The sequence below is a fragment of the Salmo trutta genome, chromosome 29 (assembly GCF_901001165.1).
Source record: "Salmo trutta chromosome 29, fSalTru1.1, whole genome shotgun sequence".
In the NCBI taxonomy this organism is placed as follows: Eukaryota; Metazoa; Chordata; class Actinopteri; order Salmoniformes; family Salmonidae; genus Salmo; species Salmo trutta.
This window is the reverse complement of record NC_042985.1, coordinates 5,972,129-5,993,617: the sequence shown is the minus strand read 5'-3', so window position 1 is coordinate 5,993,617 and position 21,489 is coordinate 5,972,129. Positions and strand designations below refer to the sequence as shown.

Below are 21,489 nucleotides of genomic sequence, written 5' to 3'. Positions count from 1 at the left end.
TCAAATCATTTGTATAGAGATTTTTTGGGCAAATACGCTTTCACCCAAGTGGTTCCTTTCTATACCAATAGTTGATCTGGTGTGGTTACCTGGGTAATTCTGCATCATGACTGTGGGCATGCCTCTGTACCCGGGGTGGCTGGGGTCATAGCCCTGCCCATAAGGGTAACCATGCATATAGGGCATGTAGCCCTGATGCTGCGCCAGGGCAGAGGAGAACTGCATGTGGGCATTGGCACGAGGGTCTTTGCCCATGGCCCGTTGGTCCTCAGCAGAAGACGTTCTGGGGTCTGTGCCCTCTTTCGGACCAGCGCCATCCTCCTCTTTGGGACCGCCACTCTCCTTGGGCCTGTTGGGCCTGTCGTCCTTTCCTTTGCGGTCGCGGTCTCTCTCTCGCTCTCGGTCTCTCTCGTCTTTCCACCGCGGTGGTGGTTGTTGCTGCTCGTCCTCCATCTGGGTCTGCTTGGGGTAGATAGATGGTGTGAATGACTTAACTCAGGGATACCTCTCTAAAACAACTACACAACTCTCTAGAAGGGTTACAAGTGATCTAAACATGATCTAAAATGAGCATCAATCACCACATTACACTGTAATCATTAACATAATAAAATATATACAAATAATAGAATATAAAAACACACCTAAGTATGAATAATAGGGTATGTTTTTTTATTTTTACCTGTCTGTACCACATGGCTTGCTCTATCCCCGCTCTGGAGTCCAGGCTTGGCTTGGAGTCCTCCTTCCCATGGTGCCCCCCTTCACTCAGCTTCATCTTCAGCCCTTCGGCCTGCTGGGACTTAGATACCTCTCCTTTCAGGCCAGTGGCGGAGGCCTTGGAGGGCTCCGATGGAGAGTCTCTGGTCTTACCCTGGTTCTGTTGGGTCTTGTTGGCCAGGCTGTCTGTCTTGCCAGGGGCCTTGGAGAGAGTGGGCGGCCCCAAGGCCTTCTGCTTCCACTCCTCCTTCATGGAGGCCTCGCGTTCCTTCATGGCCGCCGCGTCAGAGCTCTTCTTCTCCGCCACTGCCGCCCTGTGCTGCTCAGAGATCACCTGGCGCTGGCGCTCCTCGTACTGGTGCCGGTAGGCTGGGTTGGTGTTGAGCAGGTGGTTGTGGTAGGCCTGGTCCGGGTGGTAGGCGTACGGGGGAACGTAGGAGTACTGGTTGTAATAGAGAGGCTGCATGTACATGTTGGAGCGCTGTTGGATGACTGACTGTTGCTGCTGCTGATGATGATGTTGTTGTTGTTGTTGTTGACTGGAGGCGTTCATCTCGGGTTTGCGATCTTCGTGAGGCTCCACTTTGACCTTGTCTTCCACATTCTCCTGTTCGTCCTCACGCTTCACTTTCACCGCCGGACTCTCGGTGTGCGGCATGCCCGGGTTGGCGGCACCCGGGCTGGGGCAGGTGTAGTTGGGCGAGTAGTAAGCCTCATAGCCGGCATAGTACGGAGACTCCTTGTTGGGCGTCTGGCTGGGGAACAAAGCTTTCTTGGCTCCTTCTCTGATGCCTTGATCCTCCACCTTGACCTTCACCCCTTCCACAAGTCTGCCCTCGCCGTCCTCCCCTGCGTCCGAGATGTCCGAGTACGCCGGGCTGTTGGTCTTGACTGAGGAGTTGTCTGCTCCGCCACCATTCTGGGTGACCACGTGGAGGGGCGTGAGTGGCTGAGGCATTCCCGTGCCCTCAATCCGGCTGGCCACCCCTATGGACAGACTGGGGGCATTGTCGGTGAAGCTGTAGATCTTATCCGCCTCTGCCTTGATGCTGGCAAGACGGCTCTGGTGGGGGTCCGAGGAGCCGTTAAGTAGCCCGTCACCTTTTCCTGGCTCTGAGGACTCAGAGTAGGGGCTCTTGCCTTCTTCTGGTTTCCCCCCTTTCCCCGGAGGCTTGGGGCTGTCTGCCTCCTTCCTGCTGTCTCTCTTCTTCTTCTCCTTCTTCTTCTTTTCTTTTGAGGCACCGGAAGCAGGGTTCAGCGCGGCAGGGTCTCCCATCGCGGCAGGGGGTTTGGTGGGCTGGGCGCCCTTCATCTGGGGGCTTTTGGGGATGCCCTGTATCATAGGGGGGATCCCTAGGGAGGCATTGGGGTTCCCCCCTGCAGGGAAAGAGGCAGCCTGTAAGGAGTAGAGCTGCTGGGAAGCTACGCTCCCTGGGGGTACAGGCCGGGACAATGACTTCATGTTCTTCTGAGAAAGTTTGTCGGTCTTGGACTTTTTGTGGGACTTGGACTTTTCCATGCCATCGTTGCTGGCCTCGTCGGTGAGACAGGGCCCGTCGTCACAGCCTTCCATCGGCATGCCGCTTGCTTCAGGGTCAGCGTCACCACCTTTCTTTTTACTGTGTTTGGAACCAAACTTGCTTGGGGAAGGAGACGGACTCTGGCAGTCCAAGCCCCTTCCTTTGGGGGTGACGGACCGTGCGGGAGACAGGCAGCCTTTGTGAGAACTGGAGGCCCCGTTGCAGTTCCCCGGCTCAGGGTGAAGCGTGGAGTCCTCCCCGTACTCACTGTCCCCATCCAGGTCCAGCTTGATGTCGTCGTCGTCGTTGTGTGCACGTGCCTGGTGGTACTTGAGGCCGTTGATGTGCTTGTACTTCTTGTTGCAGCCGGGGTGCGGGCAGTCGATGAGGACCGGCGAGGGGCAGTTGCGGTCGAGCGTCGGGGGCTCAGTTTTAATTGAGGGGATGGGGGGAAGGACAGGGGGAGGCGCCCCTCCTCCTCCGCTGTTGGAGTTGGTGCGCATGCGCTTGTTGCCTTTGGTGTCCTCAGAGCTGGAGTTGGGCTCCATGTCTGAGGCAGGTTTGGACTTGCGCTTGCTGGCCGATGAGGGGCTGGCCTTGACGTCCTCTGTGTTGCTGTTGGGCGGCGTGCGGCGCTCCGACGACGTCTGGCTGCCCCGCCGGCCCTTACTGTTGTTGTTGGCGGCACGTGTCTTGCTGGTGCCGCTGCCCTTGTTGTCCGACGAGTTGCTGTTCTCGTTGACGGGTGTGTTGCTGTTGGGCCTCATCCTCTTGCCCCGGCCCCGGCCATTCCTCATTTCCAAGTCACTGGTGGGAGACTCACAGAACCTGAGGAGACAAGAGGAAGTAGACGTTAGCAAATTACATTACCCATGCCAAAAACAAGCGTCATTTAACCTCTTGGCGTTCCCCTAGGATAGGGGGCGCTACAGCGATTTTTGTAAAAAAAATTGTGCCCATTTTAAACGGCCTACTACTCAAACTCAGAAGCTAGGATATGCATATAATTAATACTTGTGGATAGAAAACACCCTAAAGTTTCTAAAACTGTTTGAATGGTGTCTGAGTATAACAGAACTCATATGGCAGTCAAAACCCCGAGACAGATCGAAACAGGAAGTGGAATTCTGAATTGCGGACTCAACTTCATCACGTTGCCTATTAATCACACCATGAGCTATGGTTCATTGAGCACTTCCTAAGGCTTCCACTAGATGTCCCCAGTCTTTACAAAGTGATTTGAGCCTTCTACTGTGAAAACTGACACAATGACACGCTGTGGAACGTGGTCACACGGAGAGGGCCATCACCATTATGACGCCGGCGCCCCTAGCTACCCTCCCCTTTCGAAACGTTTTGAAACACAATGCAATTGTCCCCCTCGAATCTTATTGGAGCTCTAGTTGAAAAAGGCCCTAAAGATTTATGTTATACAACGTTTGACATGTTTGAACGAACCTAAATAAGAAAAAAAAGCATTTTGTTGAAAGAGTAGCCCCGCGCACGTCGGAACTTTTGGTGCAGCCTTCAGAACGCGCTAACAACAACAAGCTAATGGAACATAAAGGATGAACTTTTTCGAACGAAAATACATTTGTTGTGGACCTGGGATTCCTGGAAGTGCCTAAGGATGAAGATAATCAAAGGTAAGGGATTATTGACAATAGTATACAAGACTAGATTTGATATGCGATTGTTCCAAGATGGAGCTGACCTGTATTGCTAGCCTATTGTTCTGAGTATCGCATCCCCTTTTATCGCAAAGTGTGATTACCCAGTAAAGTTATTTTTAAATCTGGCATTACAGGTGCTTTCAAGAGATATTCATCTATAAATCTTAGAATGACAATATTACATTTTAAAAATGTTTTCGAATAGTAATTTAGTAAATTGTAGCGCTGTTTCATCGGATGCATTTGAGGGAAAATAGTTAGTCAACGTTACGCACCAATGTAAAATGCTGTTTTTATATATAAATATGAACTTTATCGAACAAAAGAATGCATGCATTGTGTAACATGATGTCCTAGGTGTGTCATCTGATGAAGATTGTCAAAGGTTAGTGCTGCATTTAGCTGTTTTTTGGTTATTTGTGATGCATGTGGTTGGTCGGAAAATGGCTATGTGGCTACTTTTACGATATACTCCTCTAACATAATCTAATGTTTTCCTTTTGCTGTAAAGCCTTTTTGAAATCGGACAACGTGGTTCGATTCAGGAGAGGTGTATCTATAAAACGATATAATTTGAAAAAAAAAATGGAAAAAAAAAATGATTACATTTTGTTATGCTAATGGCGATAGGATTTTTCGCTGGATGGCACAGGGGTTAAAAAAGGGTTGACTGACAGAAATGTAGGCAGAATACAAATTACACTAAATAGCTAGGTTTCCATCCAATTTGCGACAGATTTTGATGAGAATATGCACATTTTCCACCAGAGTTGGGTTTCCATCAAATTAACTTGTGGATAAAAGGCTGTGTGTGATGACATAGTGCACATAAACATATATTTTGTCACAAAGCCTTTTGGTTTTAGAGCAAGGGTGCCCACTCTGATCTTGGCACGTGCACTTTACCCAACAGCTGGCAGATACAGTGTGGGTAGGCTACCTTCATTATGAGATTATTATGGATAAGAGCAATATTATTTGTATTTGTCAAATGGCAGCAAAGCATCGATCATCCTGTCACCAGAATAAGACCCTCGATATTTATTGGAAAGGAGCATCAAGCTCATTACCTTGCACTTTCACCACCCTGTGAAGTTCATCATAACTTATTTCATCTGTAGCCTAATAAACGGCATGCTTTCCTGAGTCGTAGTGGGAGGACCACACAACATATCATCTGTAGCCTAATAAACTGCATGCTTTCCTGAGTCGTAGTGGGAGGACCACACAACATACGTTTATTTCAGTATGATGGTTATTACATCAATATTTGCGCATAAAGGCGTTTCGACCACCATTTCTCACAATCAATTTCCCCGACACAAAAAGATCCCACCATGTCGAACAAACAGTCTGTCACCGTTTTTAAAATTGTATCGGCATATCCTGTTTCCATCAGCCCAGCTGTGACTGTTTTCATGCGTCAGGTAATTAATTCACATGAAATGGTTGGAAGGAAACCTGGTTAATGATTTGCTCAAAAGTAATGCTCAAATTCTACATTTCTAGATAAGACAACATTAAATTGGGTCTGTATCATCAAGCCTTACACAAAAAATATGGGGTGGAATTCCTTTTGTCTTTCATTTGACCAAATAAAGAGTGAACATTAGTTGCAGAAGGAAGAGGGTGAACATCTACACTATATATACACAAAAGGTATGTGGACTCCCTTCAGATTAGTGGATTCTATTTCCGCCAAACCCGTTGCTGACAGGTGTATAACATCTAGCACACAGCCATGCGATCTCCATAGTCAAACATTGGCAGTACAATGGCCTTACTGAAGAGCTCAGCGACTTTCAATGTGGCACCGTCATGGGATGCCACGTTTTCACCAAGTCAGTTCGTCAAATTTCTGCCCTGCTAAAGCTACCCCGGTCAACTATAAGTGCTGTTAGTGTGAAGTGGAAACGTTTAGAAGCAACAACGGCTAAGCAGCGAACTGGTAAGCCACACAAGTTCACAGAACGGGACTGCCGAGTGCTGAAGTGTATAAAAATCATCTGTCCTCTGTTGCAACACTCACTATAAAGTTCCAAACTGCCTCTGGAAGCAACGTCAGCACAAGAACTGTTCGTTGGGAACGTCATGAAATGTGTTTCCATGGCCGAGCAGCTGCACACAAGCCTAAGATCACCAAGCGCAATGGCAACCGTCGGCCGGAGTGGTGTAAAGCTCGCCGCCACTGGACTCCGGAGCAATGGAAATGCGCTCTCTGGAGTGATGAATAACGCGTCACCATCTGGCAATCCGATGGACGAATCTGGGTTTGGCGGACGCCAGGAGAACGCTACCTGTGCCCCAATGCATAGTGCCAACTATAAAGCAACAACATACAATGACAGCTTTGGGAAGGCCCTTTTCTGTTTCAGCATGACAATGCTCCCGTGCACAAAGTTTGACGATTGGTGTGGAAGAACTTGACTGGCCTACACAGAGCCCTGACCTTAACTCCATCAACCACCTTTGGGATGAATTGTAATGCAACTGCGAGCCAGGCCTAATCGCCCAACATCAGTGCCAGACTTCACTAATGCTCGTGGCTGAATGGAAGCAAGTCCCCGCAGTGGAAAGCTTTTATAGCAGCAACGGGGGGACCAACTCTTAATGCCCATGATTTTGGAATGATATGTTCGACGAGCAGGTGTCCACATACTTTTGATCATGCAGTGTACCTGCCTGGTAAATCATAAGTAGCATAATTCACATCCCTAAAATAGAGATGGGCCCCCATGTCTCTATGATAATAATGTAATTATCCCAGCAGTGAAGGTTAACAGTCCGTGACAAAGACACCGGGGCCTGGGATGACTCATAACTTCCCCCTCCAATCACTCCAAACTATTTCACCAGCAACAGGGGATGAGAGTAAATCCGTAGGCCCTCGGAGATTGAGGAATCCAGACTCATTAGTCATTACTCATCGTGGAGCTGGAGAGCCTGCGGATTTGGTTTCCTGAAAGTTTGTTGAGCTGTTACTTTGCTGAGAGCCTTCAATCAAACTGTGTCACAGTAAGCCCAACTACAATGCAATTCTGAAAGCCAGTCTGTCACAGGATAAAAGCGATAGACTTTCCAAACACACAGTCATTCTCCCACGTTTCCTTGTACACAGTGAGCCGTTTTGAGAGTGACTCAAGTTGGCCGTGGATGTGCAGCGCTTGAGTGGTATGGTCTATCAAAAAATGTAAGCTAAACTCTCTGCGGTAGTTAAATGAGATGGGGACTCCTGGAATGAAGATATCTCGCGTAGAAGAAAAAAAGAGCATGAGAAAATGAGCCAGTGCTGAGACAATGCTGCTGATAGGCGGCGTGGTCCCACCACGGCAGTGCAGAATGTGATACAGTGTTGGGAAAAGCTATTAGCGCAATAATTGGATCCGGCAATCTGGCTTGTTGGAGGATTCTATTTCTATCACTTCCTCTCGGGACGTCAGCAGTTTGCAGAATGTATCTCCGAGCCCAAGTTAAAGACTACAGTGGATAGGCAAGCACTGCTGGCCCCCTAGAGACAGAGAGGTGAGGACTAATATCCAACAGCTAGCGTGATATAGGTGGCAGATTGGTAGATTCATATCGGAGTTCCCTCTTTATGCAAGGAAAGGTGAGGAACCAAGTGCTGGAAGGGTAAATGTTTATTTTTTATTTTTTAAATGGAGTATCTGATGTTTGATGGCCCTTGGTAATGCTCTTATTATACATCAAACACTACTAACTACATGACTTATGATACGGTGTAAAGATTACGGCCAGCGAACCTTTTTCAAATACAATTCAGTATACGGAAGCCATATGCCTAACGTCGACACCTTATTTCAAAATGTTCAGTTGAATCCAATTAATGAAGGACAAAGTACAAAAATGTGAACAGTTTGGAATAACAGTGGAGATAATGTATTGAAACGCGCTTACCTGGGAGGTGCCCAATCGTGTCGAGTACAGTCCAACAGGGTGCCGACGTAGCTCTTGTTCCTCCAGGTCACATTCACCACCAGCATGCCTGTAGGAAAAGAACAAGTCTTAAATTTGTCATTCATAAGAGTAACGAGACTACTATACATAATCTGGATTAATGATCTCACATTCACACCATAGTGACAAGACAGAATTTAACAGTTGCTCCATCATTAAGAATGACCTCACGTTGTATTCTTCAACTAACCGGGGCCACCGCAACTAACCGGGGCCACCGCAACTAACCGGGGCCACCGCAACTAACCGGGGCCACCGCAACAGCTCCCATTTAAATAGATCAGACAGAGGTTCCTGGACATACTCCCAAAGCAGCCTCCCTATTATAATGTTGTCAGTTCCCCATTACTGCTGTCTATTATAATGTTGTCAGTTCTCCATTACTGCTGTCTATTATAATGTTGTCAGTTCCACATTACTGCAGTATATTATAATGTTGTCAGTTCCCCATTACTGCTGTCTATTATAATGTTGTCAGTTCTCCATTACTGCTGTCTATTATAATGTTGTCAGTTCTCCATTACTGCTGTCTATTATAATGTTGTCAGTTCTCCATTACTGCTGTCTATTATAATGTTGTCAGTTCCACATTACTGCAGTCTATTATAATGTTGTCAGTTCCACATTACTGCTGTCTATTGTAATGTTGTCAGTTCCACATTACTGCAGTCTATTATAATGTTGTCAGTTCTCCATTACTGCAGTCTATTATAATGTTGTCAGTTGTCCATTACTGCTGTCTATTATAATGTTGTCAGTTCTCCATTACTCCAGTCTATTATAATGTTGTCAGTTGTCCATTACTGCTGTCTATTATAATGTTGTCAGTTCTCCATTACTGCTGTCTATTATAATGTTGTCAGTTCTCCATTACTGCTGTCTATTATAATGTTGTCAGTTCCACATTACTGCTGTCTATTATAATGTTGTCAGTTCCACATTACTGCAGTCTATTATAATGTTGTCAGTTCTCCATTACTGCAGTCTATTATAATGTTGTCAGTTGTCCATTACTGCTGTCTATTATAATGTTGTCAGTTCTCCATTACTCCAGTCTATTATAATGTTGTTAGTTGTCCATTACTGCTGTCTATTATAATGTTGTCAGTTCTCCATTACTGCTGTCTATTGTAATGTTGTCAGTTCTCCATTACTGCAGTCTATTATAATGTTGTCAGTTCTCCATTACTCCAGTCTATTATAATGTTGTCAGTTCTCCATTACTGCTATCTATTGTAATGTTGTCAGTTCTCCATTACTCCAGTCTATTATAATGTTGTCAGTTCTCCATTACTGCAGTCTATTATAATGTTGTCAGTTCTCCATTACTGCAGTCTATTATGTTGTCAGTTCTCCATTACTGCAGTCTATTATAATGTTGTCAGTTCACCATTCCTGCAGTCTATTATAATGTTGTCGGTTCTACATTACTGCAGTCTATTATAATGTTGTCAGTTCACCATTACTCCAGTCTATTATAATGTTGTCAGTTCTCCATTACTGCTGTCTATTGTAATGTTGTCGGTTCTACATTACTGCAGTCTATTATAATGTTGTCAGTTCTCCATTACTGCTGTCTATTGTAATGTTGTCGGTTCTACATTACTGCTGTCTATTATAATGTTGTCAGTTCTCCATTACTGCAGTCTATTATGTTGTCAGTTCTCCATTACTGCAGTCTATTATAATGTTGTCAGTTCACCATTCCTGCAGTCTATTATAATGTTGTCGGTTCTACATTACTGCAGTCTATTATAATGTTGTCAGTTCACCATTACTCCAGTCTATTATAATGTTGTCAGTTCTCCATTACTGCTGTCTATTGTAATGTTGTCGGTTCTACATTACTGCAGTCTATTATAATGTTGTCAGTTGTCCATTACTGCTGTCTATTATAATGTTGTCAGTTCTCCATTACTCCAGTCTATTATAATGTTGTCAGTTGTCCATTACTGCTGTCTATTATAATGTTGTCAGTTCTCCATTACTGCTGTCTATTATAATGTTGTCAGTTCCCCATTACTGCTGTCTATTATAATGTTGTCAGTTCCACATTACTGCTGTCTATTATAATGTTGTCAGTTCCACATTACTGCAGTCTATTATAATGTTGTCAGTTGTCCATTACTGCTGTCTATTATAATGTTGTCAGTTCTCCATTACTCCAGTCTATTATAATGTTGTCAGTTGTCCATTACTGCTGTCTATTATAATGTTGTCAGTTCTCCATTACTGCTGTCTATTGTAATGTTGTCAGTTCTCCATTACTGCAGTCTATTATAATGTTGTCAGTTCTCCATTACTCCAGTCTATTATAATGTTGTCAGTTCTCCATTACTGCTATCTATTGTAATGTTGTCAGTTCTCCATTACTCCAGTCTATTATAATGTTGTCAGTTCTCCATTACTGCAGTCTATTATAATGTTGTCAGTTCTCCATTACTGCAGTCTATTATGTTGTCAGTTCTCCATTACTGCAGTCTATTATAATGTTGTCAGTTCACCATTCCTGCAGTCTATTATAATGTTGTCGGTTCTACATTACTGCAGTCTATTATAATGTTGTCAGTTCACCATTACTCCAGTCTATTATAATGTTGTCAGTTCTCCATTACTGCTGTCTATTGTAATGTTGTCGGTTCTACATTACTGCAGTCTATTATAATGTTGTCAGTTCTCCATTAATGCTGTCTATTGTAATGTTGTCGGTTCTACATTACTGCTGTCTATTATAATGTTGTCAGTTCTCCATTACTGCTGTCTATTGTAATGTTGTCGGTTCTACATTACTGCTGTCTATTGTAATGTTGTCAGTTCTCCATTACTGCAGTCTATTGTAATGTTGTCGGTTCTACATTACTGCAGTCTATTATAATGTTGTCAGTTCTCCATTACTCCAGTCTATTATAATGTTGTCAGTTCTCCATTACTGCTATCTATTGTAATGTTGTCGGTTCTACATTACTGCTGTCTATTGTAATGTTGTCGGTTCTACATTACTGCTGTCTATTGTAATGTTGTCGGTTCTACATTACTGCTGTCTATTATAATGTTGTCGGTTCTACATTACTGCTGTCTATTGTAATGTTGTCGGTTCTACATTACTGCTGTCTATTGTAATGTTGTCGGTTCTACATTACTGCTGTCTATTGTAATGTTGTCGGTTCTACATTACTGCTGTCTATTGTAATGTTGTCGGTTCTACATTACCACTGCAAGATGCTTCGGTAGCACCGATAGTTTTCTTATTCGTATTTGAAAAGATTTTCTGCCCTCCGTCTTGACTTTGTTACCAAGCATCAGACTTCACAGTGAGAAAAAGATTGTGCTATTACAGGGAAAAACACATATGAGGCCTTTGCTTTAGTGATGGCTCTGTAGTTCATACTCAGCCTGAGGGTGTAACGATCCAGCAGAGCTTAATGATTCTGCTAGGAGGCCTTAGCGGAGTGCCAGAGCAAAGATATTGTTAAATTAATGTCTGATGTTCTGGGCATCAGCAGCCAGCGCTGCAGAAGAGAAGCAGGAATATCCTCAACTGTTCTGGTATGTGGCTGACTGCGGCTGACTAGGGGGTTACTGTGTTGTCATTTCACTGGAGTCAAGTTGGCAGCACTCAGAACCACTCGTTTTTCTAGGCATGCATGACCAGGCTAGGAGATATATGACCTGGCACATTAAATCCAACTTTAGCTTGAGGTGAGATCATCCAATGGGATGACTTGAGGTGAGATCATACAATAGCCAAAATCACACACACTAGTGGAAATCACATCAGTTTGGAGAATACAAGATACACCAACACTGATAGGTTAAGTCTGCTACACCTCTCTCCAGAACTTTGTTACTCATCAATGACCACACATAAAATAAAAACATAACTGTTTAAGGCTGATCATAATATGACAAACTTATCTAAAGCTGATGAGAATTTATGACAGGTGATAATTTGCAAGGTAAGTCATTTTTTTCGTTGACAAATTCAATAATAAAAACACCTACAAAAAAAAGCATAGGGTTGCAGACGAGAGCAAGTAGTCTGGTTTAAAAACAGCCTAGATTTATTAGCCCACAGCCCGGTGACCTCAGCATGCCATCTCAGCACTGCAGTAGAAACTGGAGTCTGCAGTGAAGTAACTTGTCTAATAGCACAAGAATGCTGGCTGGCAGCTTCCATTCCTGCACGTATTTTATTAGCTCAAGAAACCTCTTTCTCCCCCTCCTCTCCTTTTCCTGTGTCGAACCCTCTCCCCTCCATCTTCCCTAGTGCAGGTCTCGTCTGTCTTTCTGCTGCAGGACTGCCTCTGGCACTGAAAGTGGTTGCCAGTTGGTGAGCGTATAAGGCATTTCTACATACGTTTACAGGAACCTGGTGACACTTGGCCACTGGCCCCGTCCTACTCCAGTCCAGATGGTAAACACTAGTGCTCACCCCCAGCCCTTGCTCTTTCAACCGGCACCAACTGGAAAGCATTGCGATGGGCCGGCCAGGCCATTGAGTTTGGCCTTGCGTGACGTTAGAGGGCTTATCCAGCACCTTTAACACCCTGCCCCCCCCCCCCTCGACAGACAAGCTAATGCAAAATGATACTGGCAGCCAATACTGGCTGAATAGGAAAAAGCAACTGAACAGCTATGTTGTCTTTGGCATTTTGTCAGCATTTAACTCACTCAGTGACTGTGCTGTGCTCCAATATTGGCAGAATTTGTATGCGCGTGTTAATACGTATTAAAAGCAACAAAAAATGTTGATCGAAATACTATCTGCTAAACTGTACAGCTAATCAGGTTAGGAAAGGGGTTTATTGTAGCCGTGTCGGCGTACATATGGAAACATAACTTAATAATCACCAATGCACTCCTTGCCAAAATCTCAACGCCAATATCAGCAAACAAAGTCATCCTAGAACATAACAAATGAAGCAGATCATTTCAACAGTTCAGAAGGCAGTTAAACTGACAGGCTGAAATCCTCAAGGTGTTTGTAGCTTGATTATCGAGAAGACGAGTGTTTGTGATCTCTCTCGGTGTAGTCTCTAGACTTGTTTGCAGTAAAGGGACCAGACGTGTGATCTCTCTCTGTGTAGTCTCTGGACTTGTTTGCAGTAAAGGGACCAGACGCGTGATCTCTCTCGGTGTAGTCTCTGGACTTGTTTGCAGTAAAGGGACCAGACAGGGTCAGTTAAAAAAAACAAGGTCAACCCTTTCAAATGAGAGTTCAGTGGGGGAAGCAGGCAGAGATACCAGTGGCCCACCCTCCCCCTTTCACCCTCCACCCTCCCTTTACCCCCTCTTCCTCCTCCCCCCTTTCCATCAACCTCATTAGGGTCGCCTGAGCCAAGTGATTGAAACCAACATTAATGAGAACGATTGGCCTGTATTTCACCTCTCATTTCCACTGGGCAACAAATAGCGCCCCTGTCCCTAAACCCTCCACCACTGGGCTCCTTGGTTCTTGTATACTACTAATGAATAAGACCCTAATGGCAGAGAATATCAGTCAGGAGGTTGCTCCTGGATGCATGGGTCAGCGGCTCCCAGGTCCCCACTGACACGTTTCATTAGGTTACTGGGAGCTCCATAATCAGCTCCCCTGCAGCTGGTCAAGCCTGCCGGTCACAGGGACACGGCTGAACCTCTCCTACTGAACACGCCTTTAGCCACTTCTCAGCATTCTCCATCTCCGACTGTGATTATGAAGGTTTAAAGCAAATACAAGTCCTTCAGGTACCTCAGATTTCTCCTGCTCCACATGGATCAAAATGACTTTGGCCTTTACTCTGACCATTCCAATCAAAGGGGCAATCTGATATTTTCAACCTCTCCCTGACCGAATCTAATAACTACACGTTTCAAGCAGACCTCCACAGTCCCTGTGTCCAAGAAAGCAAAGGTAACATGCCTAAATGACTAAGCACTCACGTCGGCGGCCATGAAGTGCTTCGAAAGGCTGGTCATGGCTCACAGTACCACCATCCCGGAAACCCTAGACCCGCTCCAATTCGCATACCGCCCCAACAGCTGAAGCAACTTCAGGTCTGATCATTAACTTCAGGTCTGATCATCAACAAAAAGCTTTGCTTTCCACTACACACAAACTTCTATATTCAAACTAAAATCAAACACTAATGTTCTTAACTGCATTTTCATTGGACGACGAGTGAACAGTAGAACAGAGCTGCCATCCAGTCTCCTGTGGGTATTACATGTTGATTCTTCAAATACCACCCTCGTTAGGTGGTATTTGATGCAATCTCAAACGCACTCCACACTGCCCTTTCCCACCTGGACAAAAGAAACACCTATGTGAGAATGCTATTCATTGACTACAGCTCAGCGTTCAACACCATAGTGCCCTCAAAGCTCATCACTAAGCTAAGGACCCTGAGACTGAACTCCTCCCTCTGCAACTGGATCCTGGACTTCCTGACGGGCCGCCCCCAGTTTTCTAAGGGTAGGCAACAACACATCTGCCACGCTGATCCTCAACATGGGATGCATGCTTAGTCCCCTCCTGTACTCCCTGTTCACCCACGACTGCGTGGCCAAACACGACTCCAACACCATCATTAAGTTTGCTGACAACAACGGTGGTAGGCCTGATCACCGACAACGATGAGACAGCCTGTAGGCAGAAGGTCAGAGACCTGGCAGTGTGTTGCCAGGTCAACAAACTCATCTCAATGTAAGCAAGACAAAGGAGCTGATTGTGGACTATAGATTAAGGAGGGCCGAACAGGCCCCCATTGACATTGTGGTAGTGGAGTGGGTTGAGAGTTTCAAGATCCGTGGTGTCCACATCACCAACAAACTATTATGGTCCAAACACACCAAGACATGTGAAGAGGGCACAACAAAGCCTTTTCCCCCTCAGAAGTCTGAAAAGATATGGCATGGGTCCCCAGATCCTCAAGAAGTTCTACAGCTGAACCGTCGAGAGCATACTGACTGGTTGCATCCCCGCTACAGAGGGTAGCCACCCAGACTATTTACACCCCCAACCCCACATCCTTTGTTTTTACAATGCTCCTTCTCGCTGTTTATTATCTATGCAGTCACTTCGACTAACCTGTACCCCCACACATTGACTCGGTACTGGTACCCCGTATATAGCCTCGTTATTGCTATTTTGTTGTGTTACTATTTATTTTATTATTTGTAAATCTTTACTTAAATCTATTTCTTGAACTGCAGGTTAAGGGCTTGTAAGAAAGCATTTCACGTAAGCTCTACACCAGTTGTATTCGGCGCATGTGACAAATCAAATTAGATTTCATTTGATATGCAGTTGAAACAACAACAAACTGGTCAGCCCGCCACTTGTTTAGCCCCTTTAAGGTTCAGAGATAATATGAGTTTGTTTCAATCTCTAACTGCTACAAATGCAGCTAAGCCAAATTATCAATCATGGCATCATGTCACTGAAATAAGAGAAGGTTGAACACAAACGGTTTTATTTAAAGTTTCGGTTAAGAGAAAAGGTTGTGTAAATTGATTTAATAATCCTGCTAAAAGCCCTGAGAAAACGTGCCGTACAATCAGCTGAGGTAATTATCAGTGTGCACACACAGCGAGCGACTGATGTAAATATGCCTGCTAATAAGGTTTGTAAACCTCTACGTGTCCCTGTGGGGGTTAAAGCACTTTGCTCACACCAGCCATGTTGCCATGACAGCCTGGTTCATCAAGGGACCGTGGAGATAAGAGAAAACTCTGAGAAAAATGGTGTGGATACACATTAGTTAACTACAGGGGAATGATACAGCCATTGTGCTAATACTGGAGCTGGCATTAATGGTGTTAGAACAGTGTTAGATGATGGTGGTATGTAAGGGATACACATCAGTTAACTACAGGGGAATGATACAGGCATTGTGCTAATACTGAAGCTGGCATTAATGGTGTGCAACAAAAAGCTAGCTAGAAAGATTCAATTCATGTGTCATTTGAAATGGTGAAATACTTTGATGTGCGCAAGATGCATATCAAACTTAGTGGCATTCAAATTAAAATATGAGTCTCAATTTAAAGAACACATCAGTGGCTTTAGTTCTTGTGCTGTCAATGTCTGAAAGCATACTAGTAACATTGATTTCCCATCAGCCACCATACATTAAAATCAGAGTGGAAGTTGAAATCCAAGGCTTGTTTCATCATGCATTGTCTCACATCGGGTGATGAAGGGTTAATAGATACATACGTTTCTATTGGGCGCTGTGTGTGTAACACATCCTCAAACTATGACCTCAGTTCAACATTTGATTAACTTGCCGTTTTAACATTTTCACCAGAAAAGCTAAGTCTGAAAGGTCATATTTTTCCATGGTTTGGGTGATATCCGGGTTATGTGTGTGCATTTCACATGGTAATGTTGTTAGCAGAAAAACGTTTTTCTCCTGAAAATGAGCTCCTGTTGGGTCTTATTGTGTGTAAGTCACTCTGTACAAATGTGCACTCAACATTCTGAAAGCAACATACAGGAGAGGATAAATTGATAACATTTCCTGTTTGACATTTCTATTGAATGTACATGATAAATTACTTTTGGAGCGGCACTGAACAAAGAAAATACTGATGTATTGGTTAAATCTCAAGGTTCAAGTCCAAAACTTCCAACTTTCCATCTCTTTATGATAAATGAATGGGGAGTGGGGAGGGTCGAGTTTGTCAAAAGAACATTAGTCAAATGGTAGTTGTGGTGTGTAACATGGTATCTCTTAACCTGTTAGGGCTAGGGGGCAGTATTTACACAGCCGGATAAAAAAAACGTACCCGATTTAATCTGGTTATTACTACTGCCCAGAAACTAGAATATGCATATAATTATTGCCTTTGGATAGAAAACACCCTAAAGTTTCTAAAACTGTTTGAATGGTGTCTGTGAGTATAACAGAACTCATATGGCAGGCAAAAACCTGAGAAGATTCTGTACAGGAAGTGCCCTCTCTGACCATTCCTTGGGCTTCTTGGCTCTGTTTATTGAAAACTTAGGATCTTTGCTGTAACGTGACACTTCCTATGGCTCCCATAGGCTCTCAGAACCCGGGAAAAAGCTGAATGATGTAATTCCAGCCCCTGGCTGAAAAACATTAGCGCCTTTGGTAAGTGGTCTATCAGAGGACAATCAGACTGAGGCGCGTACACGAGGCGACACCATGTTTTTATTTTCTCTCTCTTTGTACTAAAACACGATTTCCCGGTCGGAATATTATCGCTTATTTACGAGAAAAATCGCATAAAAATTGATTTTAAACAGCGGTTGACATGCTTCGAAGTACGGTAATGGAATATTTTGACATTTTTTGTCACGAAACGCGTCGGGCGCGTCACCCTTCTTTACCCTTTCGGATAGTGTCTTGAACGCACGAACAAAACGCCGCTATTTGGATATAACTATGGATTATTTTGAACCAAACCAACATTTGTTGTTGAAGTAGAAGTCCTGGGAGTGCATTCTGACGAAGAACAGCAAAGGTAATAACATTTTTCTTATAGTAAATCTGACTTTGGTGTGGGCTAAACTTGGTGGGTGTCTAAATAGCCCGGCATCACAGGGCTAGCTATCTACTTAGAATATTGCAAAATGTGCTTTCACCGAAAAGCTATTTTAAAATCGGACATAGCGAGTGCATAGAGGAGTTCTGTATCTATAATTCTTAAAATAATTGTTTTTTGTGAACGTTTATCGTGAGTAATTTAGTAAATTCACCGGAAGTGTTCGGTGGGAATGCTAGTCACATGCTAGTCACATGCTAATGTAAAAAGCTGGTTTTTGATATAAATATGAACTTGATTGAACAAAACATGCATGTATTGTATAACATAATGTCCTAGAAGTGTCATCTGATGAAGATCATCAAAGGTTAGTGCTGCATTTAGCTGTGGTTTGGGTTTATGTGACATTATATGCTAACTTGAAAAATGGGTGTCTGATTATTTCTGTCTGGGTACTCTGCTGACATAATCTAATGTTTTGCTTTCGTTGTAAAGCCTTTTTGAAATCGGACAGTGTGGTTAGATTAACGAGAGTCTTGTCTTTAAAATGCTGTAAAATAGTCATATGTTTGAGAAATTGAAGTAATAGCATTTCTAAGGTATTTGAATAACGCGCCACAGGATTCCACTGGCTGTTACGTAGGTGGGACGATTTCGTTCCACACACCCTAGAGAGGTTAATGACTTCAGTGGTCAGGGGCCATCTGGCTCCTCTATTGCTTTTACATCAAGTATATTGGAGTGGGTTAAGGTTGTGGTCTATTGGAGTGGGTTAAGGTTGCGGTCTATTGGAGTGGGTTAAGGTTGCGGTCTATTGGAGTGGGTTAAGGTTGCGGTCTATTGGAGTGGGTTAAGGTTGCGGTCTATTGGAGTGGGTTAAGGTTGCGGTCTATTGGAGTGGGTTAAGGTTGCGGTCTATTGGAGTGGGTTAAGGTTGCGGTCTATTGGAGTGGGTTAAGGTTGCGGTCTATTGGAGTGGGTTAAGGTTGCGGTCTATTGGAGTGGGTTAAGGTTGCGGTCTATTGGAGTGGGTTAAGGTTGCGGTCTATTGGAGTGGGTTAAGGTTGCGGTCTATTGGAGTGTATGGAAGATCGCAGTTGTCAGCCAGAAAGAATGGGCCTGCCCTCTGGACAGCATGGAATTTCAATTCCAAATGTGTCTTGTGTGGTGAGCTGCAAGCAGCACTCGGGAAATTGGCCACTTTGACAATTGGACAAAGCCCATTGATATGAAGTGAAGACTACAGAAAGGAGGAAGGAGGTGGAGGGAAGGAGGTGAAGGGAGAAAGTCAAGGCTCAATTGAACATCCATTTAATTCTTCCTGACATGTCCTCCTCTACTCTTAAAACAAGAGTTCGATTTTTTCCCCTCCCCTTCTTCCTCGCTGGCCAGTGTAGACAGCTACGGGCCCCCTGTCAATGTTCGCTCCGGTACATCAAGGACATAGCACTGAGCAAGCTCAACGAGAGCAAGGCGTCACCCCTTTAGAAAAACATTTCAATGAAGCCTTTGACAGGTGGGGGTGATGAAAAGAGTAAGACAGCATGGCCGGCAGTGAGCTCCAGAACCCAGAGGACCTTTCATACAACATGCTTCCTCCAAACACTGACAAGTCAGCACTGCTTAAAAGACTTCTCCAAATGTTTATATGATAATATCCGTTTTGTAGCGACCTCTTTTTCTGCTCCAATGCCAAATAACTACGGCGGCTAAAGCTAACAGTCTTAATCCTCCAATGATGTAAATGTATAAACAATCAGCCTGTATTATTGATCTATTAAGGCATAGTGCCTGTGTGACCGCTAGGGGAATAGTCTGCTGTGTGTGGAGAGAGAAAGAGAGGTTGACAGGGGTAAAACAGCTTTGGCGTGGGCTGCAGCGTTGGCTGGGAATCAGCTGTGTTCCCTGGCCCTCGGAGCGAGAGGCTTTCTGGGCCGCACTTCAAGAGCAATAAACTTTCCTACGATTTTCAGAGCTGACATTTTGGAAGTATCAGCGGCGTGCGAGGCCTGGGAAGGTTGGACCAGGGCACTGCAGCGGAGACCCTAGCCTGTCACCATATCCACGCTGAGGGATGTGTGTCAGAGCTCAGCCTTAAAATACCATTCCTGCTCCTCCCTTAGTCTTCATTTCCTGCACTTCAAGCCAGCCGACAAACACCTTCATGCCAAACTCTCCTTCTCTCTTTTCGCCTCTCTCATGTTCAGGGTTGAATGTGTCAGAGGGTGGAGACTGCACAAGCTCCTTCACATGGGTGAAAAGCTAATTGATTCACATACGGATGCATAACTTACCTTTAAAAGGTGGTCATTTGGAGGTCAAATTTATCTAGGTTGTTACCTTTAAGCGCATATTACATTGGATAAATCATTCATGCTGAGACTAGACATAATATCAGAAGCCTGGGGAAAAGGTGAATCCGGCAGGGCATGTTTTTTTGGGACTAGATTCTTCTTTTTTTCCCTCCACCTCAACCACCCTTCCTTTCTCTGGAGCGCTTCATTCCGGCGAGGTGCAGACGTTTAACTGGTGTCTGTTGTTCATTGACTCCCACAAGGGCAAAAGGCAGAGGTGAAAATGCAGCTGTTGTGCGGCATGCTAAACAAGCTACATGCTCGCCACACTGCATGCCTGAGCAGCTCCATGTGAGAGTTGCCATGCAGGAGGAGGCAGAACTGCTTAACATCACAGCTAATCACACTGTTCTTTGATTGGCTCTGGGGCTCTGCGGAGCGTTGCTCTGCTCATGCCTAGGTTTACTCATTTGGTTCCCATGTGTTAAGTTGTGTGTTTTTAAGTCTCTCTCGGTGGAGAAGGGGAACATAGAGCCTTGAAAAGGAACTGAGTAACTGGGCTCCGATTAAACCCTAGCCAATAGGTTGTTGTTCAACTGTGGATAAAACTAGCATAGGAGAATCTATGCTATTATAAAAGAAAATGTGTTCTTATCAATCTTACCTGACTAAATAAAAAAGGTACACATTTTTTTAAACAAACAAAAATAAATGTAGAGATGTGTTACAAGCTATGGGGAGGTGTTTTAAAGTGCTTTTATCTATGTGATCTCTACCAGAGGACTTGTTTGTTCCGCTCACTGTCCACCCACATAGGGTGTCACTGAGATATAGATCTGTCCACTTCAGAGAGACAAAACACTGGCTTCAAAGCGAGGGGATATGCACTTCGGCAACCCCAAATGTTTCTCCAGCACCGGGGACCATAACAACAGTCTACACCTGCAGAACAGAGTGCTTCTCCTCCCAATCCCCCCGCTCTGAAACCACTGACCCCCTACGACCTCCTCCCTGCTCTGAAACCACTGACCCCCCTCCCACCTCCTCCCTGCTCTGAAACCACTGACCCCCTCCCACCTCCTCCCCGCTCTGAAACCACTGACCCCCTCCTCTGAAACCACTGACCCCCTCCTCCCTGCTCTGAAACCACTGACCCCCTCCCACCTCCTCCCTGCTCTGAAACCACTGACCCCCTCCCACCTCCTCCCTGCTCTGAAACTACTGACCCCCTCCTTCCTCCTCCCTGCTCTGAAACCACTGACCCCCTCCCACCGCTCTGAAACTACTGACCCCTCCCACCTCCTCCCGCTCTGAAACTACTGACCCCTCCCACCTCCTCCCGCTCTGAAACTACTGACCCCTCCCACCTCCTCCCGCTCTGAAACCACTGACCCCCTCCCACCTCCTCCCCGCTCTGAAACAGCTGACCCCCACCCACCTCCTCCCCGCTCTGAAACCACTGACCCCCTCCCCGCTCTGAAACTACTGACCCCCTCCCACCTCCTCCCCGCTCTGAAACTACTGACCCCCTGCCACCTCCTCCCGCTCTGAAACCACTGACCCCCTCCCACCTCCTCCCGCTCTGAAACCACTGACCCCCCTCCCACCTGCTCTGAAACCACTGACCCCTCCCACCTCCTCCCTGCTCTGAAACCACTGACCCCCTCCCACCTCCTCCCTGCTCTGAAACCACTGACCCCCTCCCCGCTCTGAAACTACTGACCCCCTCCCACCTCCTCCCCGCTCTGAAACTACTGACCCCCTGCCACCTCCTCCCGCTCTGAAACCACTGACCCCCTGCCACCTCCTCCC

The 21,489-nt window shown here is 45.2% G+C and overlaps 1 protein-coding gene across 5 annotated transcripts in view; it reads right to left on the bottom strand.

Annotated features, from left to right (window-relative positions):
* LOC115166810 (zinc finger protein 609) overlaps window positions 1-21,489 on the bottom strand; it is a 109,595-nt gene that overhangs the window by 7,428 nt on the left and 80,678 nt on the right. For 4 of the 5 annotated variants that reach the window (XR_003870366.1, XM_029720650.1, XM_029720647.1 and 1 more), the window contains 3 exons: window positions 7,829-7,916; window positions 683-3,068; window positions 90-462 (listed from right to left, as the gene is read on the bottom strand). Coding sequence is in view for 4 of the 5 variants with exons in the window: in XM_029720650.1 (XP_029576510.1) it covers window positions 90-462; window positions 683-3,068; window positions 7,829-7,916 (2,847 nt within the window). In the remaining variant the exon portion in view is untranslated. The remainder of the gene's footprint in view (window positions 1-89; window positions 463-682; window positions 3,069-7,828; window positions 7,917-21,489) is intronic. The other variant, XM_029720649.1, reaches the window with a different exon arrangement.